The 25989-nt window shown below is 63.2% G+C and overlaps 1 protein-coding gene across 6 annotated transcripts in view; it reads left to right on the forward strand.

Moving 5' to 3' along the window:
* ADGRB1 (adhesion G protein-coupled receptor B1) overlaps positions 1–25707 on the forward strand; it is a 97419-nt gene extending 71712 nt beyond the window's left edge. For 2 of the 6 annotated variants that reach the window (XM_073018430.1, XM_073018432.1), the window contains 12 exons: positions 99–201; positions 1235–1385; positions 1908–1977; positions 3522–3588; positions 5861–5946; positions 12898–13069; positions 16617–16712; positions 19081–19120; positions 21678–22384; positions 24139–24174; positions 24327–24434; positions 24920–25707. In XM_073018430.1, coding sequence (XP_072874531.1) covers positions 99–201; positions 1235–1385; positions 1908–1977; positions 3522–3588; positions 5861–5946; positions 12898–13069; positions 16617–16712; positions 19081–19120; positions 21678–22384; positions 24139–24174; positions 24327–24434; positions 24920–25117 — 1834 coding nt within the window. In that variant the 3' untranslated portion in view covers positions 25118–25707. Of the gene's footprint in view, positions 1–98; positions 202–1234; positions 1386–1907; positions 1978–3521; positions 3589–5860; positions 5947–7885; positions 7985–12897; positions 13070–16616; positions 16713–19080; positions 19136–19378; positions 19430–21677; positions 22385–24138; positions 24175–24326; positions 24435–24919 lie in introns of all 6 variants that reach the window. The other 4 variants (XM_073018426.1, XM_073018427.1, XM_073018428.1 and 1 more) reach the window with 4 other exon arrangements.
* Positions 25708–25989: the final 282 nt, after the last annotated feature.

Consider the following 25989-nt stretch of genomic DNA (forward strand, 5'->3'; position numbering starts at 1 on the left):
AATGGGGTGGGGCCCTGGTCTTGGTGCCACAGGACCACAGCTCCTGTGCAGATGGGGTTCTGTTGGGTGCTGACCTTGGGACCCCACACTCTCCACAGGTACATCCGCTCGGAGCGTTCTGTCATCCTCATCAACTTCTGCCTGTCCATCATCTCCTCCAATGCCCTCATCCTCATCGGGCAGACCCAGACCCGCAACAAGGTAGGCAGCCTTGTGTCCTGTCGTGCACCTCCCGGCATCCTTGGGTGGTGAGGACGAACCCCAGGAGGGGCCTGGGCTGTGGGATTCCCGGGAAACTCAAGCAGGCAGGTGTGGGGCAGGAGGAGGCTGCCCCAGCTACAGGGAGTTCCCGCCCTCCGCTGTGGCTGCAGGAGCCTGTCAGGGGCTGGTCAGCCGGCTGGAAGGGCAGCTTGTGTCCCAGCGTCTCTGCTGGACATCCCTTCAGGATGAGCCTGCTTCAGCCCTGCCCAGCCCGCTGTGGGCAGTGGACTCGGCCTCAGCTCAAGCTGCCTCAGGGCTGGGGAGTGGCACCCAAGAAGAGTGGCACTGTGGTGACAAGAGGCTCCCATGGTCCACCCTCTCACCCCCACCCTCGCCAGCCTTGAAGCTGGCAGCTCATGGTGGGCCCCTGCCTGCCGTCTCCAGACCTGCCATCCCTGGTTCCTACCCTGTGGTCTCCACGCCCCATCCCACTAAATGTGGCAGGCACGGCCTTTGGCTGGGGGCCTCTGCTTCCTCAAGGGGCTACACTGACAGTGTAGGAGAGAAAATAAAGCAAGAGGCCCGCAGGGAGATGGAGAAGGCCTGGGCCCAGGGCCTGCGGTGTGCTGTGGCAGAAGCTCAGGGCCGCGGCGTGGGTGAGGTTGCCTGCCACTTGCTGTGTGTCCTCGGGGTGTGACATGCCCTCCCTGGGCCTTGGGCTTACTACCTCCTGAATGCATGGGCAGGCACCTGGACTTTAAAAGGGCCCTGCTTAGCATTTGGTATGGCTATGAATGGTGCTGAGGAAGACGGAGAGGGAGGGTCTGTTTGTCCCAAGGGGGCTTAGACGGTCAACAACCCATCTCAGGGCAGGGACCAGGTGATCTCTGGATTGCCTTCTGCCTGGGGACCTGGTCGGGTCCCAGCGAGGGTGCTGGGTGCTGGGCCTCCAGCTGCAGACAGGCACTCAGTGGGGGCAGGTGTGGGGCCGGGGAGCACCTGCCCAGCCTGTCCTGCCCTCGGCCCCACGCAGGTGGTGTGCACGCTGGTGGCCGCCTTCCTGCACTTCTTCTTCCTGTCCTCCTTCTGCTGGGTGCTCACCGAGGCCTGGCAGTCCTACATGGCCGTGACGGGCCACCTCCGGAACCGCCTCATCCGCAAGCGCTTCCTCTGCCTGGGCTGGGGTGAGCCGCGACCTCCCCGACCCTCCTGGGCAGATGTTCCTCCTCCTGGCTCCGACTGCTTGTTCTGCCCTGGCAGCCCCTCCTCTCCCCGTGCCCTGTGGACCCCTGGGGCCTCAGTTGCTGCTTGGGTAGGCTTCTCCCTCTGGGCCCTCGTTCATCCATGGAGTCGCCAGGTAAAGCACAGGACACCCAGTTCCCTCTCATGTCTAGATAACAGAAGCATTTCTAGCACGAGTATGTCCGGTGCACTGTTTGGTACTTACATATACAAAAAGATGATTCCTGATTTCTCTGCGAGTCAGTTGTGCCAGGCACCCTGTGCGTTCTCTGCTCATGGGACCGCCCCACGCCCAGCTCCACAGGCCCTTGCCTTGTTCATCTCCTGCCCCATCTCTTGCTCAGCCCCATCCTCTGTTGGGGGCTTCAAAAGCCTGGCCCCCCCTCCTCCAAGGCAGGGCTGGGAGGAGGTGGAGCCTGGCTGGGGACCTGGGTGGGGCCAACGCCCTTTCTCTGCTCCTTCAGGGCTCCCTGCACTGGTTGTGGCCATTTCCGTGGGATTCACCAAGGCCAAAGGGTACAGCACCATGAACTAGTGAGTGGGGGCATTGGGGGTGTGGTGGATGGCCGCATGGCCCCCAGAGCCTTCCGCCGCCCTGGAGGGTGAGGGCTGGCCATGCCTTCCCCCTGTGTGACCCTGACCATCTCACAGAGGCTCAGGGAGGGTGGAGCCCCAGGGGCTGGAGGCTGAGCCCCCTGGGCAGCCCCTCCCTGTTGGTCAGCCAGCTTCTCCCTGGCAGCAAGCAGTGGGCAGTGGCACTGAAAGAAACCAGGCTCGCAGGGCCCCCCTCGGTCAGTTGGTCCATTAGCCACTCTGAGCCTCAGTTTCCCCATCTGCTTGGTGGGGAGGCCACCTCTGCATGGTGCTAATGAGAGGGAGGGCTATTTGAGACACAAGCGCTCTGGGCACAGTGGGCACACCCCTACAGCAGGCCTGTGGCAGGCAGGGCAGGGGTCGGAGGCTTATTTCACAGATGACATCACTGAGACCCTGAAGGGTCAGCTCGACCAGGTCCTTGGGGCCTTAAATGGCAAGCCAGGAAGCTTGCTGTCATCCTAAAAGCAGTGTGGTTCCCAAGGTGGGGAGAGAGGGTCTGGGGCTCAGGACGGGCAGAAGAACTGGGGTGGAGAAGGGGAACCGAGGCTTGGAGGGAGGGCCTGGCTGCAGGGAGGGGAGCAGTAGGAATCGAGAGGCAGGAGGAAGTGACCCATGCTGGCTGAGTGGGAGGACTGCAGCGGGCCTGGCTCACTCTGGAGCCCCTGGGAACAGGATGTGGCACCCCCTGGAGCCCTGCCCTGAGTGGCCATAGGGAGTGGACATAGCTGAGGGCCCAGGGGGTGAGTGCTGAGAGGGAAATCCAAACACTGTCTCCAGAGATGAGAGAAACAAACACCTGGCCTGCCGGAGCCAGGGATGGATCAGGAGGGGATGGGGACATTGAAGTGGGGTTCTGAAGGATGAAGAGGAGTTTGTTTGACAGACAACATGGGGTAGGCTGCTCAGGGCAGAGGGAACAGTCCTTATTGGGTTTCAGATTTCCATGGGCACCACAAGTGGTGTCCAGAGATCTCGGGAATGTGGGGCTACTGACTGGGTGGGTGGTGGGGAGGATGCAGACCAGATGTGTGAGCATAGGACCAGGTGTTGAGGCCACAGGGCCTGAGCCTTATGGGCCAGGGACCCAGGCTCGGCATTCGAGTATCACGTCAGGAAGGAAGGTCTGCCAGAGACCCCAAGAGAAGAGCCGGGAAGGGTCCAGGCCTGGAGAAGGAGGGGCAGTCAGGTGACCTTTGCCCTGCCAGCCTGGTGCCCCTGCTGTGTGGCTCTAAGCAGATGGGTCCCCCACTCTGGTACTATCCCCATCTGTAAAATGGGAGTGACGATGACTGCCTAGGGGTCCTGAGGATTCTAAGTCTAAAGAGCGGGTGTGACCTGCCCTGCACGCAGAAGGCGCTTAATAAGTGCTAGTTTTCTTCTGCCACTTCCCAGCTCACTTCCCCTACTCCTGAGAGGCTGGTAGTGCCCCTCTGCACGCCCCTCTGCACGTGGGCGGTGCTGATGGCCTGTCTCCTCCCCAGCTGCTGGCTCTCCCTGGAGGGAGGACTGCTCTATGCCTTCGTGGGACCGGCTGCTGCCGTTGTGCTGGTACTGACCTGCCTGGACCCCACTCCCTGCAACCCTGCCCGGGCCCCCCACCTGCCTCCTGGGCCTCGGTGCTCTCTCCTGCCCCAGGCTGTGCACCTGCTGTCCCTTCAGGACGGCCCTCATCACCAGGGGGTGGGGGTGCCCACAGCCCCGCTCTGACCTGCCCTCAGCGTGCGGTGTAGGGGCTGGGCCAGGGTAGTGACCCTTCACACCTGTGAGTCTCAGCTTGCCTGATTATTGGGCGCCAGCTGTGTACCTGCCAGGAGATCCCCGTGGGTGTGGTGAGTGGCATGGGAGGAAGCTGGGGACAGACAGGTGATGCGAGCGGCGGGGAGCTGCAGGCTAGACCTGGGTTGTGGGTGTCTGGCCCCAGAGCGCCAGATGTGAGGCTGGTGACCAGGGCTGCTTGCCCCTTTGGAGGCCCCAGTGAGGACCTTCCCTGCGTGGGTCCTTGGACTTTCCTTCCCACTCCCCTCCCACCTTTGTGTGGAGGAAGGCAAGACTGTGGCAGGTGGCATGCAGGGTCACTGTCCCGGGGTCACAGATGAGCAGCAGACTGGGGGACCTGCCTGGGGTCACTGGCCTCTACTGGGTCCAGCTCTGAGCCTGCTTAGCCAGTCCCCGTCCCTCTACTCTGGCGGAGCACCAGGGTTCACGCCCAGCATCACCTCCCCTCCCCTCTCCCCCCAGGAGAGGCCATCCATGTCCAGTAATTCCTGCCATCATGGGCGGTGTCTGCAGGGCCACACCCCCTTCTAGTGGGGACTCAGGCACAGGCTGGGCCCAGCAGAGAAACGTGCATGGGGGGCGAGGGGGTGCTAGCCCTGCAGGGGCAGTTGGGGAGCCTAGTGGGGGTTGGAGGGGCAGTGGGACGCCATCCCTGGGTAGCGCCAGACCCCTCCTGACAGTCCTGGCTGTGGAACCCCACCGTCTATTCCTTCCTCCAGGCAGGAGGCAGGAGAGGAGTGGGGCACCTGTCAGCACCTCTAGAGCTGGCCTCAGTGCCAGCTGGGCAGTGCCCCAGGCACCTGGGGATGGAGGTTGTGGGAAAGGGGACAGAGACAGGAGCCCTACCCCGTACACCCTCCTCAGGATATCAGGAAGGCAGTCTAACTCAGGCGGCTGTGGGACCTGAGCCCCAGCAGCCCCTCCTGTCCTTGGGAGCACGTGGTGCAGGCCAGACAGAGCCCGCTGCAGGCAGTGGCCGTCACTGGTGCCCATCCTGTCTTCTCTGCTCCGGCCACATCAGAAAACTAGGCTGCCCAGGAAAGAGGCCACCGCCCATCAGGCTGGCCAAGGCTGTGATGTGGGTGTCTGGGAACTGCATCCATTGTGCAAAGCAGGCCGGGTGTGTGGTCGTGAGCCCTGAGCTGGAGGGCTGCACAGTCTACCACCCTGGTCTTCTGGACGTGAAATGCCTAGTCCAGGGGTCCGTGGAGTTCTGGGGTCTCCCAGCCTCCAGCTTCTGGAACCTGGGCCTGAGGAAATCAGGCCCTGCCCCTCGGGGTCCTGGCAGCATCTTTCTGCAGAGTAGGGATGCAGGAGGAGGATCTTTCTGCAGAGTAGGGATGCAGGAGGAGGGCCTCAGGGAGCCTCTGGCGGTTGGGGAGCAGAGAATATGGCCTGAGACTCCTTCCCCTTAGCAGAGGAGGCCGGGAGACAGGAGGAGACCCGCAGGTGCTCAGGGCCAGTGGCTTCTCTGGGGTGCTCCGGGAACAGCTCTTGTCTTGAGTGGTAGCCTGGACAGTGGCAGGCATGGGAGACTTACATTGGAGCCCAAGAAGAGCCTCTCTGGGTGCAGGCGCCCAGCCGGGGCCCTTATGGGGTGGGCAGTTAGTTTGATGAATAGAAGAGGGAGATCAGGAAGGGAGTCTAGAGAGAGGAGGTGGCCTGCCCAGAGCAGAGAGCCAGGAGGCGTGTGACCCCAGGGAGAGCCAGGATTGGTGTCCCTTAGGCAGGTTTCAGCTGCAGGCTGGCAAGGGCCTCTGGACCCTGTGGGTGCGGAACTCCCTGGTGGAAGGGATGCAAGGAGCACAGCAGAGGTGCTGACGGTGCGGGTGACACACAGAGAGGGCCCTGCATGGTTGGCAGCTGGGCTGGAGGTCACCTGACGTCACATCAGGCACTGGGGTTCCTGTGATGGAGGCATGGGAGGTGACCCTGAGTGTGGTAGGGGGTCATGGTCAGCATAGCCAGCGTCAGTCCAACCAATGTCGGCCCTGAGCCTACAGCGGCCCCCACCCCCACACTCCCACCCCTCTCTACCCGGCAGGTGAACATGGTCATTGGGATCCTGGTGTTCAACAAGCTCGTGTCCAAAGACGGCATCACGGACAAGAAGCTAAAGGAGCGGGCAGGGTAGGACCAGGGCCATGCGGCTCCTTGCCCACCCGGAGTGCAAGATCCAGAGCCCACCCAGCCCCGGGCTCCCGGGGGATGGAGGATGCCATGCCCAGTCCGAGACTGCATGTCCAGGGACCCTGGAGCGGGTGGGGAAACGGAGGCACTGAGTACAGAGGCCCCTTAGGCTGAGCCAGCCCCTCTCACTGTGCCACAGTTTCTCCATCTGACCTGGGCAGGGTGGACCCCATAAAGTCCTCAGAAGCGGTGAAACTGATTGTGCAGGGACACCCCACCTCTTCCCGGCTCACAGGGTGGCAGCAGGGCACCCCCGATGCTGGGTGCTGGGGGTCCCTGGCCTCCCACTCCCCCACCAAAAGGCTTGCTGCATGGCCAAGGGGAGGAGGATGTCGCCTGTCCATGCAGGGACTGTCCTTGTGGGACCTGCATCATGAGGAGGACGGTGCAGGGGACAGGTGGAGCTGATGCTCTTCCCTCCAGGGAACCCAAGCCCAAGGAGTGCTCTCAGCATAGCAGCTGACAGGGCCCAGGAGCAGGGTGGAGGCGCTTGGGATGTGTGGCTGCGCCCACCTTTCAGGGACAAGGTCCTGGGCACGGGGAAGTTGCGGGGCATGGGGAGCTGACTAGGGTGGACGAGCCCCTCTTTGTCCTCCCGCCTCTTCCGGCCCCCCGCCCATCACCTCTGCCTGCTTCTCTGTGTCTTCCAGCCCTGGCTGGTGTCTGTGTGGGCCCCTCCCCTCCGTGCCAGTCTTGCTTGGATGCTCTGTCTCTCTCTGTCTCTCTCTCTGTTCCTGTGTCTGTCTCTTCCTGGCTCCTCTTGCTGTCCCCAGTGAACAGAATCTTCAGGAAGCCTTCCCCTTGGGTGCCTGTGGGTTCTGCTCCTGGTTAGGAACCAGCCGAGCTGGCCCCCGATGCTGAGTGTGTGGAGTGGCCCTGGGTTCTGTCACTCGGGGTGGGAGTCCCGGTGCTTTGTCTCCTGGCCTGGGAAGTGGAGGCTGGAACAGATTTCTCTAAGGCTTTGCCCCACCTGCCCCCGTAACACCCTGTCCCACACTGCTCCCGAGACAGCAGTCACACTCAGAAGAGGTCCCCATGGCTGCACATCCGGGGTCTGAGCATGGCAGACTGCCTGCCGTTACCTGGTCGTAAAAGCAGCAGTGATCTCGGGTGCTCACCCATGTGGATGTTTTATTTGCTGCTTAGAATAACCATGGTGGCAGATTCTGTGGGTATGTTCCCATCTTACAGCTGAGTAAATGGAGGTTTAGGGAGGGTGAGTGACTGGTGGAGCTGAGCTTCCAGCCCGGGTGGGCACACACTAGAGCCAAGCCCAGGCGGCCCGCACTCTGCCCACCTCGCCCTGTGTGTGCAACGGGCCAGCTGCGTTAGGTGCACACATCCCGGGAGCACACCCAGACTCGCCTGCATGGCCGTGTAGGATTCGCTGCCCATATAGACAGGGATGGAGGTTGGGGTGGAGGGGTGCCCAGTACACTGGTCTGTGTGTACACGCACGCCCACACGCATGGGCGCACACGCGTGGGCATACACATGCCAGGAGGACCTGCACGAGGTCCCTGCCCAGGTCAGCTCCCTCTCAGACACATGGGAAGGGGAGAGGAAGGTGCAGTGGCCTCCTTTTGGAAATTTTGCCACTTTTTGTGCGGACGGAGTCAGGGTCCACCCTCAGCTGAGCACAGGAGCGCCGTGCTGCCTCCCCCCACGCCCGCCACGTGCAGCTCACAGCCCTGCCCACCACAGTGCCCACGCCCAAGGCCTGAGTTCGTGAAGTGGCCGAGAGCCCCCAGGACCGTCCCTGTTGGAGCCCAGGCTGGACTCCTGAGTGGCTGGTTTTGCACTTTGGCCCCGCCCCTCCCGCCTGGGTTCTGAGAGCAGAGCGCTTGCTTTTGTTTCAGCCTTTTAATTTCACTTGCAGTCAGCCGCCCCCGCACCCCCTCGGGTGCACCCTCAAGTGTGCCGAGTGTGGAGTCCTCTCTGCCGCCGATGCCACCTCCGATGCCACCAGTAACGCCATGTTAGTGCCTCTGCTGCCACCTCCCTCCTAGGCCCACCCTTGGGGCTCTGCGCTCTCTGAGTCACCTTTTGTTTATGTTTATCTTTCATTTCTTCCTTTTCTGCCGTCCACTCTGGGTTTCTAGGCCACTCCTGTCCACCGACCCACTGCCCCCAGCTCCTCCTTCCATCCTGCCCGTAGGCCTGCTCTACGCCTGGCAGCACAAGGCACCACGGGTGCAGGGCGTGGGGCCGGGCCTGGGCACGGGTGGAGTGCAGCTGTGGGCTGGGCTGCGGTTGGGAAGGAGCGGTCAGTCCTGTCCCTCCAGAGCCCGAGTGTGTGCCAGGCTGCAAGCTGTGGTTTGTTGGTTCTGGAGTTGAACCCCCACCCCCACCCCTGGTGCTGCTGGCATGGAGCCCAGGAAGGCTGATGCTTGGGCAGGGGTCTGCGCCTGACAGCCCCACAGCTCTGTGGTGGGGCGAGGAGACTGGCCCTGGCTTGCCTAATGGGAAGCCTCCCTCCCTGTGAGTGCACGTGAGCACGCATGTGAGAGCATGGCCAGGTATGTGTGCACGCATGTGAGTGTGTGTGTGCCTATGCAAGAGTGTCACCAGGTGTGTGCATGTGTATGAGTGCATATGAGTGTACATGAGCGTGTGTTCGTGTGGGAGAGCATGACCAAGTGTGTGTGTGTGCGCACGCCCATGTGAGAGCACTTACTTTCGTTCCAGGCTTTTAATTTCGCTTGTAGCCTACTGCCCCAGTGCCCCCTTGGGCACGCCCTCAGGTGTACTGAGTGTGGAGTTCTCTGCTGCTGATGCCACCTCGGGGGCACAAGTGTGCAAATGTGTGTACAGGTGTGAGAATGTGCCTGGATGTGTGCATCATGTGTGAGTGAAACCCGGTGTGCGTACATGTGAACGTGCATCTATGTGTGCATATGTGTGAGCGTGCATCTGTGTGTGCATATGTGTGAGCGTGCATCTGTGTGTGCATATGTGTGAGCGTGCATCTATGTGTGTGTACGTGTGAGCGTGCATCTATGTGTGTGTACCTGTGAGCATGCATCTGTGTGAGTGCAGCCCAGTGTGTGTATGTGTGATCGTGCATCTGTATGAGCGCAACCGGTGTGCCTACGTATGAGCAAGCATCTATGTGTGCATATGTGTGAGCGTGCATCTATGTGTGTGTACGTGTGAGCGTGCATCTGTGTGTGTGTACGTGTGAGCGTGCATCTGTGTGTGTACCTGTGAGCATGCATCTGTGTGTACGTGTGAGCGTGCATCTGTGTGTGTGTACGTGTGAGCGTGCATCTGTGTGTGTACCTGTGAGCATGCATCTGTGTGAGTGCAGCCCAGTGTGTGTATGTGTGATCGTGCATCTGTATGAGCGCAACCGGTGTGCCTACGTATGAGCAAGCATCTATGTATGCATATGTGTGAGCGTGCATCTGTGTGTGTACCTGTGAGCATGCATCTATGTATGTGAGTGCAGCCCAGTGTGTGTATGTGTGAGCGTGCATCTCTGTGAGCGCAACTGGTGTGCCTACGTATGAGCATCGATGTGTGCGTGTGAGTGTGCATCTGTGTGTGTACCTGTGAGCGTGCATCTGTGTGTGAGTGCAACCCAGTGTGTGTACGTGTGGGTGTGCATGGTGTGTGAGTGCAACCTGGTATTTTGTGTGGGCGTGTGTGTATATGTGTGTGTATATAATCGGGCATGTGCCTGTGTGTGCAAGTGTGTGCATGTGGGTCTGCATGTGAGTATTGTGTATGTGGGAGTGTGTTTATAGGTGAGTGTCTGTGCGCGCGCATGTGTGCCTGAGAGCAAGAAGCAACCAGGGCCAAGGGAACAGGGAAGGAAGTGCTCAGAGTCAGTGGCTGCTCTGCTGGCTTGGGCAGCCTTAGGGGCTGTGTGGAGGGAGGGCGGTTTGGGCTTAGGTGGGTGGGGCCAGTTGGCCTAGAGTGTCTGGGGTTTCCAGCCTGAGGGGTCATCTTGTCCATGCCCTGCCTCCCTCAACCCAAGGTGAGCCTTCACGGCCGCACCCCCAGGTGCATACCCCTGTACCCTCCTGCTTTGCTCCCTGAGCCAGGCACTAGGGGCCCAGGGTTTTAGGAGCCATGGGAGAAAGAGCTCTGGGCCCTGGTGCTGTGCAGATGCGAGTCGGGGTGAGGCTAGCCTGGGTGGGAGGAGTAAGCTCGGAGTTGGGGCGGCATCCACACTGGCCTGCCAGGCCCTGGGAAGTTCCGGTTCTTTGGGGCTAGTTTGTGCTTTCTTTGTCTCAACACCCGGGATGGGGCGGAGGCTGTGAGATCGGCCCGTCTCATTCCATCAGAGAGAAGCGGAGGCGGAGGCTGTGAGATCGGCCCGTCTCATTCCATCAGAGAGAAGCGGAGGCCATACGGATGTTCTCTTGAAAGTCACTCAAAGCCTCTCCCCACACCCCGGGCACCTGCCTCTCCAGACGGGAGCAGGTGCGGTGCAGCTGGGCACTCCTGGCCTCCCCTTCAGCGGCTCCCAGGCCTTTCTGCTTCCTTCCCACCGCGCTCCGCAGAAGTGTTTTCAAGCTACAGAGGCCGAGCTGCGGTGTGGGAGTAATTTACAGGGCCCCAGGCCACCTGCCAACGGCAGCAGATCAGGCTGTAAATGTCAGGCCTGGAGACCCAGCCCCCTGTTGGGCAGCAGCGGGGATGACTGGCAGCAGGCAAAGAAGTCTCCATGGGGAGCGAGGCCCTGCACCTCCTCTCAGAACTTGGGTGAGGAGAGGAGTCCAGGGTCCTGGCTCAAAGAATACCAGCTTTGGAAGGGAGAAGAGAGATTCTCCAGCTTATAGCCATGGGAAAACCAAGGCCCCAGCCGAGGGGTCCTACTCTGTGTCAGTGAGTCATTCCTTGGCTCTGTGAATATTGATGGAGGGCCTCCTCGTCACACAGGCTCTGTGCCAGGTGCAGGGACACAGCAGTGAGTGACAGCCAGGGCCCTGTCTGCTGCTGCAGCCTGGAGGGAGTGGCACCATCATGGGCAAGGGAGGCCTCTCTGGCCGCCTAAGTTCCCAGGCAAGGCGTGCAGGGGGAGCAGGGGCAGGCTCTCCAGGGCCAGAGGAAGGGCGAAGGAGGTTGGGGGCCTCTAGCAGACTCCAAAGTTGTGCAGGGAAGAGGGAGTCCCATGAGGCTTTTAGAGGCCATCCTATGCCCAAGAGCAGGAGGGGCAGGTGTGTGGCCAGGGCCACCGTACCCTGAGACCTGGGAGGCACTAGCTGTGCAAGACCAGGCCCTCTGTCCTGGTGCTGCTCCGGGCTCTGGGCCTGCATGTGTCCTAGCCATGGGTTTGTGGTAACACCTGAGGCTGGGGCCAGACGGATCACCACCAGACAGCATCACTGAAGAAAAGCAGGCCCAGGCCTGGGGTAGAGGGCTGGGCGGAGGAGGGGAGGAAGAGAGTCCAGGAGGTGGCATGGGGGGCTGGGCCTGCTGGGAGGTCCCAAGAGATGGGGACACATTTCCCTTGGGGGCTGGGCCCTGCACGGATGTCCCACACTAGGGGTGGGAGCAGCACTGGTGGCCAAGCCACGCTGGAGAGGGCTGAGGAGCAGAGCATGCGGTGTTGGGGGCCCTTGTCTTGGTAGACTCCAGGTCATTCCAGCATCTCTCCTGCCAGCCCTCATGTGCCAGCTCCTGCCTGGCATTCTGACCCAGAATGGATCCCTAGCTCCCTGTTCAGTCCTCCTGCCCCAGCTCCCCCTGCCTGCAGGGCAATCTTGTGCAGGAGGAGGGGAGGAGGGAAGGAGGGAAGCTGGCGCCAGCACCCATTCCTGGTGGTGATGACAGTCCTACAGGCTGTGGGGCCCCCTGCGGGCAGGCACAGGGCCACCTCCTGAGCACTTGCCACGGCCGGGGTCCTGCTGGCCTCTGTCGGTGTCCCGCAGCCCTGGGAAGCAGCTTGGTGTCCCCACTGTGAGGAGGAGAGCACAGGCTCAGAGGCCACCACAGAACCCAGTGGGTGGATGTGGGGAGGGGCCCAGGTCTTCACTGCTCCCAGCGAGGCTGGGCTACAGGGGCAGGGGCGAGGACTGCTGTGGGGCTCCTGGAGGACTCTCTGGGAGAGAGGGTGGCACTGAGGGGTGGAGGCAGCAGGACAGGTCTACAGGCAGGTGGCTGCTGGGGTTCAGGAGGCATGGGCAGAGCTGGCCCGCGAAGAGGAGGAGGCGCCTGCCCGTCTGTCTGTTGTCGCCTGTCTCTGTCTCTCCTCCGCTCCTCCCCTGCTGGCTTTGTCCGTCCATCTGTCCTCTATCTCATTCCCTCCAAGCTTCTCTCTCCCTCCAGGTCTCTGAGTTCTGGGCTCCACCCTCCTTCCCCACCATGGCCATCTTACTCTGCCCTTCACGGCCTGGACCCCTTGCCTGGGGCGTGTGGGCTGTCTGAGGGTCCTGGACCAGGGGATCCTACTTGGCCCACCCCACACCAGACAGCCCGTCTCCCTCCAGCCTGTCTCCCCTCCCCTGTCACCTCCTAGACTGTCAGAAACCTGGATCTTCCCCAAAGAGCCCTTCCCCCTTGCCCAGCTTCCCAGGACCTCCCTCCTGAGTCCCTGGGTCCCCTCAGAGACCTCGGGCTTGGGGAGGGGGTGCTGGGACCTCAGTGTTGACGGTGGGCTCTTCCCCAGCCTGGGGGACGGGCTCCAGAGGGAAGGGGCAGAGCGTGGGACAGGATTGGGGGAGCCCTAGGGAGGAGAGAGGGTGCAGATGCAGCCTGGGCAGTGGAGGACCCCTAGGGAGACTCACCCCAGAGAAGATGTACTGCTTGACCCAGGCCCCCAGAGACAGAGACGGGGCCTTAGGGCTGGGTCGCCACCAAGGCCTGGAGATGCAGGGTTCAGGGCAGGGTGTCCCTGGGGGCAGGGGCTGGGGCGGCAGCGCTGACGCCCTCCATCCCCAGGGCCTCCCTGTGGAGCTCCTGCGTGGTGCTGCCGCTGCTGGCTCTGACCTGGATGTCGGCCGTGCTCGCCGTCACCGACCGCCGCTCCGCCCTCTTCCAGATCCTCTTCGCTGTCTTCGACTCGCTGGAGGGCTTCGTCATCGTCATGGTGCACTGTATCCTCCGTAGAGAGGTGGGTGGGACAGCCTCTGTCGGGCCGGCTTCCTGTAGGGTCCTGGGGCTGCCGGGTGGCCTCCTCCTTCCCCGAGGACTTTGGCAGGGAGATTGTGGGTAGGCGCAGCGTCCGTGGCCCTGATGCATCTGCAGGCCTCGGTGGTCCACAGAGCGGGGCCTGCAGGTGAACGTGTCCCCCCTACTGTCCCTGGGAGCGGCCCAGGCAGTGCAGCACCTTCCCAAGGATGCCCTGCACCTGGCTTAGGGGCGTGGGGGACATGGGGCCCCCATCCTCAAGGGGCCCCATCCTCAAGGGGCCTACAGGAGCAAGGAAGCCAGCAGCAGAAGTAGACAGCTTCCAGGGCAATAGAGACTCCTACTTCTGGCGTTTTCTGGATCTTTCCAGAAGGTGTCACTAGAAGGTTTTCACCAAACTACATCCCAGCTACCACCTGGTGGCCACAATCGGGATGCTCTTGCGGAGGCTGGAGTGTGGGAAAGCTGCATGTCGACCTCGGTGGACAAGGACACTTGCTTCCAGATCAGCACCAGAAGGGCGGAAGGCCTAGGAGCGGGGTAGCCACCTCTCTCTTCCTGGGTCCCCCTGGAGAGACCGCAGAGGGACTATTGAAAAGTACACAGGTTCCCACGGATGAAGAATTCGGGAGAAGCCGACAGCAGGGGAGCTGGCAGGTGGAGAAGCAGGATGAGAAGTGCGGCCCCAGCTGACTGGAGACAGCTCAGGCCTCGGCCAGCTGTAGGGAGCCAGACAGAGGGTGGCAGGAGTGGGACCCGCCGCCTCCCCAGGATCTCTGGCAGCCACAGGAACGTCAGGCGTGGGTGCCCTGGTTTTCCAGGCCTTAGGTGGCGATTTCCATCCCAGCCTGGAAGGGCAGGGCTGCCCTGCTTGGCCTCCCCGGCCTGGGCCTCACTCTCTGGGCAGAGTGAACAGAGGGGCTCTGGCCTGGGGCAGCCAGCACAGCTGAAGATGGGGGTGCCACCTGGAGACAAGTGGGGAAGTGGACACGCTGAGCCTAGGTCACGTGTCAGCTCTGGCCTCCCAGACCCAAACCTCTGCGGGGAGGTGTGAACACCCCTCTCGAGGCAATCTGATTTCGAGGAAAGACAGGAGGAAGAGCCGGAGTTCTGATGTCCAGCAGTGAAACGGCTCCCATACCAACCAGCCACCAGCTGGACAGTGCTCCACACTTACATCCCAGCAGCTCCTCATGAGGACAGCAGAGCTCCTGTTAGAGCTGCAAGCCACCCAGACAAGCAGGAAAACAGCGTGGGGACAGAGGCAGCCCAGGAAGGAGAAACCTCACTGACCCCTCCTTATCCTCACCTGGGAGAAGTTGCTCAGTCTGGTGAGCAACACATGGGCCAGGCCCTGGTCCCAGCAATGAACTCACGTTAGTGAATCTCACGACACCTCCTAAAGCAGGTGCCATCTGCTCCATTCCACAGACAGGACAGCTCCAGGGAGCTCATCATGGGAGCTTGTCACCATGGCTGGGATTTGAGGCCAGGCAGTTCTTCTCTAAGGCCACACTCCTGGCCCTCAGCACCTGGCTTCTGTGAAACAAGAACAGTAGCCTATAAAAAAGGAACAAAAAGAGCCTTGTGGAAATTAAAAACAGAGAGCAGCTCAAAACTCAGTAGGAGGAAAATGGAGGCAAAATGTTTCACAAAATAGGAAAGATGGAAATTGGAGAGATTTCTCGAGCAACTAGGTGAATCCCCAAGGACCAACTGACTGGTGATGGGAGCTGCAAAGGAGACAGTGGAGAGGAGGAGCTCCAGGCAGGCAGAGCCCGGGGCCACCTGGAGCAGAGAGCTGGCGCTGGGGGTCTCAGATGTGCAAGAAGCCTCATGGTTGTCACATGGGGTCAGAGAAGGAGGGGACCCGGCATGCTCCCATGGTGGCTGGGGACAGAGGACACCAGGGCCAGACTTCCCTGAAGCCCCCAGTGAGCTCCCAGCCCCTGCGTGTGGGCTGCGTGCTGCAGGGCCTTCAAGGTCCTGCCCAGAGAGGGCTTCCGCCTGGGCGTGGTAGCAAGGGGCCTCGAGCCCTACCCTGGTCCTCAGCCTCAGGGGTGGTGGCCAGGGCTGCAGGGCACGCTGAGGAGGCTGGGCCAGGTGGAGGCCATGCGAGGCAGCCCAGCCGGCCCTATGGCATGGGACACTCCTGCAGATGGGCAAGTCAGTCCCTTGTCTACCAATGAAGCCGGGGCCTCCTGGGCTAAGGCTGGCTCGGGCGTTCCCGGAGAGGGTACTGGAGGGACTTGGGGAGCCCCAGCTCCTCTGCTCGCCCACAAAGAACACTTCCCTACTTGCCTGTGGGACCGGGCACACGGTAGGTGCCCAGTAGGCATTTGCAGGGCAAGTCCGTGAGGGAGAGGATGGCAGGAAGGCACACCTGCCGTGGCGGCCTGGAGTCCTTAGCTGGTGTCCAGGGGTCAGAGGCCAGCGAGACCCTGGCTTCCAGGCCTGGCCCTGCCTCTGACCAGCTGTGAAGCCATGGACAATTCTCTCGCCCACTCTGGGCCTCGGTCCCCATCTGCCTGATGAGAGGGGTGGGCTGGGTGTCCTCAGCCCCCTAGCAGCATGAAGCAGAGCACTGGGTGAGGGAACGGGGCCACAGGTCCGTGGTTGAGTGGGTAGGTAGGTGGGTGCCTGGAAACCAGGAGCCCCAGCTTGCCCTCTTTCTGCTTCTGCCAATTTCTATTTGGATGCCTCCTCCAGGAAGCCCTCTGTGCTTTCATGCCTCCCCACCCCCGCACCCCCAAGGATTCCTTTATATACTGTTACCACTGGACGGAGTGTCAGTGTGCTGCCCAGAGCAGCCAGCAGGAGGTGGCTGCTGGCCCCAGGGGAGAGACAGTTGACATTCCTAGATGATGTCTTTACCTCCTTGGGAGCTCCCTGTCCATAAGCTCTGTGCTGGCAGCTGGGTAGGGCTTCCTCTGTAGCCCCTCCTGCAGAGCCTGCTGCCGTCATCACCACTGTCCCCCCGAAGAGTGGGTGGCCGTGAAGGGTGAAATCCCCCTTGACAGAGTGTGCCGTTCCCAGTCGGGTGGCTGTGGGAAAGGGCCAGGCTCACGGTCCCTGGCACAGCACCCCACGCCCCCAGCGGACACTCCCAGGGCACTGAGGGCCAGGCTTTCCACTGGCTCAGAGGCAGCAACGACGCTGAGGCTGCTGGAGATGCAGGCCGGGCCCAGGGACATCTTCGGCCCGCCGCAGGTCATTGCAGGTTCTCTCAGGCGGACTCTGGCCCGAGGGCCTGCAGAAGCTCTCGGTGGCTGGGAGCTCGGTAGAGAGAATCTCAGGGGAAGGGTAGGCTCTTCCCCTCCTGGGGTCTCGTTTCCCCTTCTCCACCCAGTGGGTCATGACCCTGCAGACCAGAGGTGGGCCTGTGAGGAGGCCTCCTGCTGGGGGGCCCTGCCCTTCCCCGAGACGCCCGCCCCCCCATCCCCCACCCCAGAGATGCTGCTCACCTGATCTGTCTCTGGCGCAGGGTAGGGGCGTGGCTACCACTGAGGTGCTCGGCTCTCCCTCCCCAGGTCCAGGACGCTGTGAAATGCCGTGTGGTTGACCGGCAGGAGGAGGGCAACGGGGACTCAGGAGGCTCCTTCCAGAACGGCCACGCACAGCTCATGGTAGGACTCAGGGCCCGGGGACTCAGGCTGCCCCACCCATCTTGTACCCCCCGCCGGGTGCCTCCAGGCCCTCACCGTGCCCCAAGCTCCCCTAGGCCCCAGCAGCCCTGCTGAGAGGGGCTCTGAACCCAGTGTGCAGCTGGGAAAACTGAGGCTCGCCAAGTGGAACCCCTGGTCCGGGGTTTCCAGCTGGGAAGGGCTGAGCTGAGTTTGGAGGTCTCAGCGGAGGCTGCGTCCACCCCACACTCACCCCTGCTGGCAGCAGTGCCTGTCTGGCTGGACACCGCCCTCTGAGCATCCCAGCCCTCATCTCAAGGTCCCCATCCTCACGCCTCCCAGGCCCACCCTCATCGCCCTCCATCCCCACCCAGGAGTGTCCTGCTCAGCTGCCACCTAGGAGTCCAGCCTAGCCTGCCCATCCCCTGCCCCTACCCCGCGTATTCCCACCTGCTACCTCCCTGGTGCTCCCTGGGTGCTGCCCAGGCCTCAGCCCCTGCAGGGGTGGTGACCCTCCCTTGTGGCCCCTGGCCATCCTGCCTTCACCCTCTATGGGCTCTCTGCCCTCGCCCTGCCCATCCTGGTGTCCTCAGCCCTGTGTTCTGCATCCCCTGCTCCTGCCCGCACCTGTGGCCCGCCCTCTTTACAGCACAGCATTCCCAGGACACGCACAGGCCCTGGGAGGGCAGCCCAAGTGGCAGCTTCTACATAAGGGCCCCCAGCAGCCCCCCATGGAGCCTCAACTCTTCACACCTTGACCTTAGCATCTTCTTCCTGCAGCCCTGTGCCCCCAGGGCCCAGCCAGGACCGTGGTGGGCTCTTAGTCACCAAGTCTGCTCCCACCCACACCCGTCACTAGACCTCCTGCCTCAGCACCCGGGGGCTGGCACACAGGGTGGAGCCGGGCCCCCTTCTCCACCCTCCAGGCCTCAGAACAACATCCACGCCCTGGCCTGGTGCTAAGCAGAACCCGCAGCTGTGCTGGTCTTGCTCCTGCCCCTGTGTCCTTCATACAAGCTTCCACCCTAGGGGTTGCCCACCCTGCACATTCCCGTGGGTCCCCTCCTCCAGGGAGTCCTCCAAGCTTCCACCCCAGGGGTTGCCCACCCTGCACGCTCCTGTGGGTCCCTCCTCCAGGGAGTCCTCCCTGACTCTTGCCCCGTCGGGCCACCTGTTTGGGCTTAGGCCACACCCCAGGTGAACTCTGCACGGCTGGCATGCAGGAGGTGCTCCCAGGGTCCCGGGGTGCCTGGCCATCTCATGGTGGTCGTGAAGCTCACAGGCAGGGCCTGTCCTGGACAGATGGCATGTCCAGCCCCGGGTGAGGGTGAGGTCCTTTGGTGAGACGGCCACCTTGGCTCTCAGGTGACGTCCAGGCAGGCCCCTCACAGCTCCATGCCACAGTATCTCCATCGGCCAGGGCGCAGGTGTCCGCCAGTGGCTAGCTTGTCACTTTGGGACACAGCTTCCCCTCCCCCAGTGTTTCTCCTGGCCTGACCTCTGATCCCAGGGGGAAGATTTCATTGTCTCCAGCCAACCCAACCCCTGCATTTGCAGGGAAGAAACCTCCAGGTTTTCCGTGAAGGGCAGGCCTGTCCCCTGGAGCCCCAGGGCCCCTGGAGAAGGACAGCCACAGGCCTGGGCAGGCCCTGGGCTCCCTGAGGGTGGGCCTGGGCCGCCCACTGCTGCTTCCCCAGCTGACTGTCAGCCTGCTGTGGCTGCCTGAGGTGGTGGGTGCTGGCCTTGGCCCTGAATTGCATGTTTAAACCCCCTCCACCGCCTCTCCCCAGCCCGTGGGTAGGGCCCCCTTGGAGGGATGTGGGGGACCAAGGGTGAGAGTTCTGGTGCCACAGGCCCAGGCCTAGGGGGAGAGATGAGACCGGAGGAGGCAGGAGGTCCTCAGCTCCCCAGATGCCTTGCAGAGAGCACACGTGTGCTATACAAACAGGCTCACACACACGTACGTGCGTGCACACACACAACCTCAGAAACACACAGAGCCACATACAGAGATATACACACACGTACATGCACCAAACACTCAGACGCATTCTGTCACGTTTACAAACGCATAAATCCACACATAAACACGGGGACACAAATTCACCACTTATACACAGACACATCCATAAGCACGCATGTGCACTCACACTCACACTCACACATGCATCCATCCAGAGACGCAAACGCCCGCCACACGGGCAAGCGCATAGGGAGGCGCGGTCGCCCACGTGGGCACTGGGCTGTGAACGTGGATGGGGGTTCCTTGGGGCAGCCGAAGCACCGTGGCCCTCCTGAGCGATCTGTGCACGCGTGCACACAGCCCCGCTCCCAGAGGCGCTCACCCTGCCCTGCCGTCTCTGTCCTACAGACCGACTTCGAGAAGGACGTGGATCTGGCCTGTAGATCAGGTGAGCGCCCGACAGGTGAGAGGACAGTGCCAGCCCGACCCCCTGCACGGCCCCACTCCATGCCTCCACCTGTGCATCACCCGCGTCACTCATCCCTGTCCACCCCTGCCGCCCCCACCCACACCCAGCCACACCATCAGGCCCACCCACACCCAGCCACACCATCAGGCCCACCCAGACCCAGGGGACCTGCCCTGGGGGCCCAGCCGAGGCAGCGACCTTGGCCACCTTGCTTCCCACCCCCGCCCACGCCCCAAGGCCGAAGCATGATCAGAAGCTTCCAGAACACCGCCCTGGCATTCCTACTGGGTAGGTGCCCGTGTAGCCCCTGGCTGCCTCCCCTGCCCACCTGGCGTCTCCTCTTCCTCTGTTGTGGCTCCAGCTTGGAGCACAGCCCCACCCCAATGCCCCTCCCCCCACCCACCTCCTGCCTGCCCCCCTCTAGCACCTGTGTTCTGTGCCACCTTGATTTCCTCATTACCAGTCCCAGCAGGGGGAGAAGTGAGTGGGGCTTTCAGGCTAGGGCGACAATGGGGAGCAAGAGGAAGGCAGGGAGAAGGACCCACCATGGAGCCCTCGGCCGGTGCTGAGCTTCCTGGAACCAAGTGCAAAAAGGGAATGACTGCTCAATAAAGGAAGCTCTGCTGCCCATCCCCAAGCATCAGACTGGGAGGGCCTGTTTCTGTCCCCACCACTGTTCTGTGAACCAGGTCCTGAGGCAGTGACAGGCGGTGGCTTCCTGGGCTGTGGAGAGGCCAATGGACCATGCACCCTCTGGTCATTTAGATATTTGAGGAGCATGTTCTCTAAAGACAGCCCTGGCAGAGGAGCTGGGACAGCCCCAGGTGGGGAGTGTGTGCTGGTACCAGTTGGGCCCCAGGAGGGCTTCCTGGCGGAGGTGACATCAGGGCTGGGCTGAATGGGAGCTGGACAAAAAGCACCTTCTGCCCCCTTGGGGTCTCCTGTGATCCAGTCCCACAGCCTCTCTGCGGGGTGGCCCCAAGACTTGGAGCCTCAGGTGGCTTTGGTGTGTGGGGGCCTCTCTGGGCCCCCGATTCCCTCTCATTCGTGCACTGTGTGCGGTGCCTTCTGGATTGCATGCAGCTAGTGGATGCGCCGTGAGCAACTGGTGCTGAGTGCCTGGGAGCTTCCTCAAAGGGGGAGGGTGGCGGGGGCGCCAGCGAGGGGCCTGGGCCTGAGGGGAGCTTGGCTTTTATTCTGCCCTGAGCTGGGCAGATGCGAGGGAGGCATCCAGATCCCTCACATGCCAGGCGCTCATTCTGCATTGTGGGAAGCAAAGCGTGAGGTGTGGGGGAGGTCGGGAGCCCCAGGGTCTGTGCGGGGTGGGGCGGCCTTGGGGACATGTGTCCTGAGAGTGCTGCGGCCGTCCGGGTGGGCATGTGGGTCTGACGGGGAGGATGACGGGTCGCTCTCGGGGGGGACGGTGGGGGCAGGGCTGAAGATGGGCGCAGGGTGTTGCTGTCCAGAGGGTGGAGGAGAGGACGGGGCCAGGAGCACAGCCTGCCGAGCTCTAAGGGGAGAGGGAAGCCTGTGTTTGGGAGAGTGAGTGAGCCCTGGCTAGGCAGCTCAGGGGGCACTGGTGACCCTGGGGCCTGTGTGCCTAGCAAGGTGGCTGAAGGGAGCAGTGGTGAACACAGGCATCCAGGGCTGGCTTGGTGTGTGGGTAACCGTCTGACAGCCTGCACAGGGCAGGACACGGGGCAGGCCAGGCTTCCCAGGAAGGGTCCCAGGGTCTGGATCTTTGGAGACTGGGGCTTGGAGAAAGGAGGGATGTGGAGGGTGGGCACCCCTCTGGCAGGGGCAGGCGGCTGTGTGAGGGTCAGCCTGGGGCTCTCTGCCGACCAGGAGGGGCTAGATTCATTGGCAGGAGGTCGGGGGCAAACTGGAGCCCACTCAGAGGTCAGGGCGGCTGGGGTCCTTGCAGCTGACCAGAGACAGAATCGAGAGGTGTCTGGGTATGGGGACTTTTCTCCAGGGACTGGGAGGCCCTCAGGGCAGAGTGGGGAGGCTTGTAGGCCCCAGGGGCAGCGATGCAGGAAGGGCTGTGACAGAGGGCCAGGGCCTCACGGCTGCACTCAGTACCACTGGGCTCCCCCACACTGTCCCCCAACCACACCAGGCCCAGGGCCATGGGCGTTGGGAGCAGGGGGGGTCGGCTGGGCTCTGCCACAAGAACAGGCCATTCTGCCTGTGTCCCTGTGCTTCCGGGAGTTGAGGCCGCCCTCGCCTGCTCTTCTCAGCGCTGGGGAGGGCAGTCTGTGGGTGGCAGCCGTTTGTCTTCTTGGGGCTGGTGGAGAGGGACACCCTGTGTGGCAGCCTCATCTGAGGACACAGGAACCCTAGGGGTGTAGCACCAGGCCTGGGTAGGGTGGTACCTGCAGTCGGCCCTCGGATCGGGACCCAGCAGGACCTGGCCGGGGTCTCCCAGGAGGTGGCGGCCTCACAGGGCAGACTGAGCCGCTTTCCTGCTGGGGACCGTCCTACGCTGTCCTCACCCCCACACCTGTCCCCGCTGTCTCCCCCGCGGACCCTGCAGTGCTAAACAAGGACATCGCGGCCTGCCGTACAGCCACCATCACGGGCACACTGAAGCGGCCGTCTCTGCCCGAGGAGGAGAAGCTGAAGCTGGCCCATGCCAAGGGGCCGCCCACCAATTTCAACAGCCTGCCGGCCAACGTGTCCAAGCTGCACCTGCACGGCTCACCGCGCTATCCCGGCGGGCCCCTGCCCGACTTCCCTAACCACTCACTGACCCTCAAGAGGGACAAGGCGCCCAAGTCCTCCTTCGTCGGTGACGGGGACATCTTCAAGAAGCTGGACTCGGAGCTGAGCCGGGCCCAGGAGAAGGCTCTGGACACGAGCTACGTGATCTTACCCACGGCCACGGCCACGCTTCGGCCCAAGCCCAAGGAGGAGCCCAAGTACAGCATCCACATTGACCAGATGCCGCAGACCCGCCTCATCCACCTGAGCACCGCACCCGAGGCCAGCCTCCCTGCCCGCAGCCCGCCCTCCCGCCAGGCCCCCAGTGGCGGGCCCCCTGAGGCGCCCCCTGCCCAGCCCCCACCGCCCCCACCCCCACCTCCCCCACCTCCCCAGCAACCCCTGCCCCCACCACCCAGTCTGGAGCCAGCACCCCCCAGCCTGGGGGAGCCCGGGGAGCCTGCGGCCCATCCGGGACCCAGCACGGGGCCCAGCACCAAGAACGAGAATGTCGCCACCTTGTCTGTGAGCTCCCTGGAGGTGAGGGGGGCAGGGGTGGGCTGCACCCCAGCCAGCGATGGCAGCAGCTGGGTCACCCCTGCTGGGTGGGACCCCCACGCCGTCAGCGGGGCGGGCTGTGTTGGGACCCAGGCGTGCTGGCTCTGCCTCCCAGCTGCACCCCCACCCCTGGCCCTGCGGGGTGTGCTGAGTATGTCTGCCGTGTGGTCCCCACCCTAGGCTTGGCAGCGTGGTCTCACCCCATTTCAGAGGGGCTCAGGGATCCACGGTCTGTACCCACGAAGCAGGACCTGCACCTTGCACAGTCGCTAGTCCAGCCCGTGGGGCAGCCTGGCAGCACATACCTGCCTAGGTCAGCCTGGAGCCTGCAGCTGACCTGGCCTCAGTCGGCCGCAGGATGTGGTTTTTGGGGGAGCCTGTCCCCACCACCTGGCTCCTGGCCTCTGGTGATGCTGCCCTGGGGCCCCGAGTTCTCTGTCGGGGGACCCAGGCATGTGTCCCCGAGTTCTCTGTCGGGGAGACCCAGCCATGTGACCCCGAGTTCTCTGTCGGGGGGACCCAGCCACGTGTCCCCGAGTTCTCTGTCGGGGGGACCCAGCCACGTGTCCCCGATTTCTCTGTCAGGGGAGACCCAGCCATGTGTCCCCGAGTTCTCTGTCGGGGGACCCAGCCACGTGTCCCCGAGTTCTCTGTCGGGGGACCCAGCCACGTGTCCCCGAGTTCTCTGTGGGGGGGACCCAGCCACGTGGCCCCGAGTTCTCTGTCGGGGGGACCCAGCCACGTGTCCCCGAGTTCTCTGTCGGGGGGACCCAGCCACGTGTCCCCGAGTTCTCTGTCGGGGAGACCCAGCCACGTGTCCTCGAGTTCTCTGTCGGGGGACCCAGCCACGTGTCCCCGAGTTCTCTGTCGGGGGACCCAGCCACGTGGCCCCGAGTTCTCTGTGGGGGGGACCCAGCCACGTGGCCCCGAGTTCTCTGTCAGGGGAGACCCAGCCACGTGTCCCCGAGTTCTCTGTCGGGGGACCCAGCCACGTGTCCCCGAGTTCTCTGTCGGGGGACCCAGCCACGTGTCCCCGAGTTCTCTGTGGGGGGGACCCAGCCACGTGTCCCCGAGTTCTCTGTGGGGGGGACCCAGCCACGTGGCCCCGAGTTCTCTGTCGGGGGGACCCAGCCACGTGGCCCCGAGTTCTCTGTCGGGGGGACCCAGCCACGTGTCCCCGAGTTCTGTCGGGGAGACCCAGCCATGTGTCCCCGAGTTCTCTGTCGGGGGGACCCAGGCATGTGTCCCCGAGTTCTCTGGGGGACCCAGGCATGTGTCCCCGAGTTCTCTGTCGGGGGACCCAGCCATGTGGCCCCGAGTTCTCTGTCGGGGGGACCCAGCCATGTGTCCCCGAGTTCTCTGTCGGGGGGACCCAGCCATGTGGCCCCGAGTTCTCTGTCGGGGAGACCCAGCCATGTGGCCCTGAGTTCTCTGTCGGGGGGACCCAGCCATGTGGCCCCAAGTTCAGGTCTCCTTGATCCTGGGGAGTGAGGGTGAGCAGGCGAGCTGAACACCCCAACCCCGCCCTGGGGCTGCTCACTGGCACCCAGCGCATAGCTGGAGGAGCTGCCTCAGTGCGTCCCCAGGCATGTCCCCCAGGTCTGGCCTGGTCCCTAAAGGCAGGGATGAGATGAGCGAGTCCCTGATGCCCTCAGTGTCAGGCAGGGAGAGGCGTGGACTTGTCAGGAGGTTTTAGGGACCCTTGGCGAAAGTTCACGAACCCCTTCTCCCTGCAGCGGCGGAAGTCGCGGTATGCAGAACTGGACTTTGAGGTGAGTCCTGGTGTCCCCCTCCCCCAGACACTTAGGGCCAGATGTGCTCTGAGCTCCCACACGGCCAGGCAGCTCCCCGGGAGCCAGGGGACGGGCAGGGCGGGCAGGGTGGGCTCCTGGCCCAGGACTCACTGCCCAGACCCCGCCTGCAGAAGATCATGCACACCCGGAAACGGCACCAAGACATGTTCCAGGACCTGAACCGGAAGCTGCAGCACGCAGCGGAGAAGGACAAGGAGGTGCTGGGCCCGGACAGCAAGGTCTGAAGGGCAGGGAGGGGCGGGGTGGGGAGAGCCCTTAGGTCAAGCCTCGTCTCCCTTCTTCCCTGGCTTTGCCCACTTCATCCACTCATTCATTGATTCATTTGCCTGTCCCTGAGGGCCAGCCTGACCCTGCCATGCCAGACTCTGGAGACCATGGCCATGCTGGGAGCTGAGCGGTCACGAGCCTGCTCCTGGGGCCAGGGGTCTGGATTAGGGTGGAGCCAATCCAGCGCAGGGCCCCCATAGCCTGACCCGACTGTGGGGTTCGCAACCTCTGCCAAGGCTGGGGAGAGGATCTGCGCCTGCCGCTGCCCAGCTCTGTTCTGGGCTCTTGTCCTGAAAGCCTCATCCTGTCCCTTGTCTTTGTCCCCCACCTCCCGTCCCTTCCTCACTGATTCGTGTCTGCCTCCTCCTCCCGCTGCTCGGGCTCATGGCTCTCCCTCCGGGACCCACCCCTCCTGCACTACTGGGCCACCCAGCAGCCAGAAAAGCAGCAGACGCCCAACAAGAGGCCCTGGGAGAGCCTCCGGAAAGCCCACGGGACGCCCACGTGGGTGAAGAAGGAGCTGGAGCCGCTGCAGCCGTCGCCGCTGGAGCTTCGCAGCGTGGAGTGGGAGAGGTCGGGCGCCACAATCCCGCTGGTGGGCCAGGACATCATCGACCTCCAGACCGAGGTCTGAGCGGGTGGGCGGCGGCCACGCACTGCGCCATGGAGGAGGGATGCTGCTCCGCCCGCTCCTGCCGCAGACGGGCACAGACACGCTCGCGGGCGGCGGGCCAGGCCCGCGCCCCGGCCTCAGGGCGCTCAGACGGCGGCCAGGCACAGGGCCCGCAGTGCTGGGACCAGAGCCAGATGCAGGACAGGAGGCAGCCCGGCCAGCGGGCACAGGGCACCAGAGGCTGAAGGTGCCTCAGACTCTGCCCTCCTCGGGCCGAGGCCCGACGGGCAGATGGGCAGACGGCTGTGGACCGTGGACAGGCCCAGTGCGGCCAGCGTCCCAGGGTGCCCACCTGAGCTCCTGCTGCGGAGGACCAGCCTGCTTGGCCCGGCCGGCCTGGCACCGTTTTTTAAACACCCCCATCCCTTGGGAAGCAGCCAGCCCCCCACACCTTCCAGGGCCCTGGGCCCCTCCTAGACCCAGGTGGAGAGCACAGCCCTCCGACCGTCACGGCCCCCAGGGGCAGGACTGAGCCCCCTCCAGGAAGAAGCAGGGGGGAATCTATTTTTTCTCTCCTTTTCTTTTCTTCAATAAAAAGAATTAAAAACCCATGTCCTGTCTGTGTGGTCTCCCTCTGTGTGGCCGGGTGTCCTGGCCCAGCCCTGGCTGCTGGGGTGAAGTCCCGCCTGGCTTTGGTGTCCCCTCATCCCTGGGCCTGGAGGACTGTGGAGGACAGGTAGGCCCTGCAGCTCCTGCCTTGCCCTGGGCCTGGACGTCTGGGCCTTGGGCTCCCAGGCCAGCGGCCGTGTGGCTCCCAAGGCGTCCCCTCTCCCTGGGGCTCTGGGAACATTCAGGGAGCCCCAAGTGCTGGTGCCCTTGGCTCCCTCCTGACC

This window comes from Chlorocebus sabaeus, chromosome 8, assembly GCF_047675955.1.
Source record: "Chlorocebus sabaeus isolate Y175 chromosome 8, mChlSab1.0.hap1, whole genome shotgun sequence".
Lineage (NCBI taxonomy): Eukaryota > Metazoa > Chordata > Mammalia > Primates > Cercopithecidae > Chlorocebus > Chlorocebus sabaeus.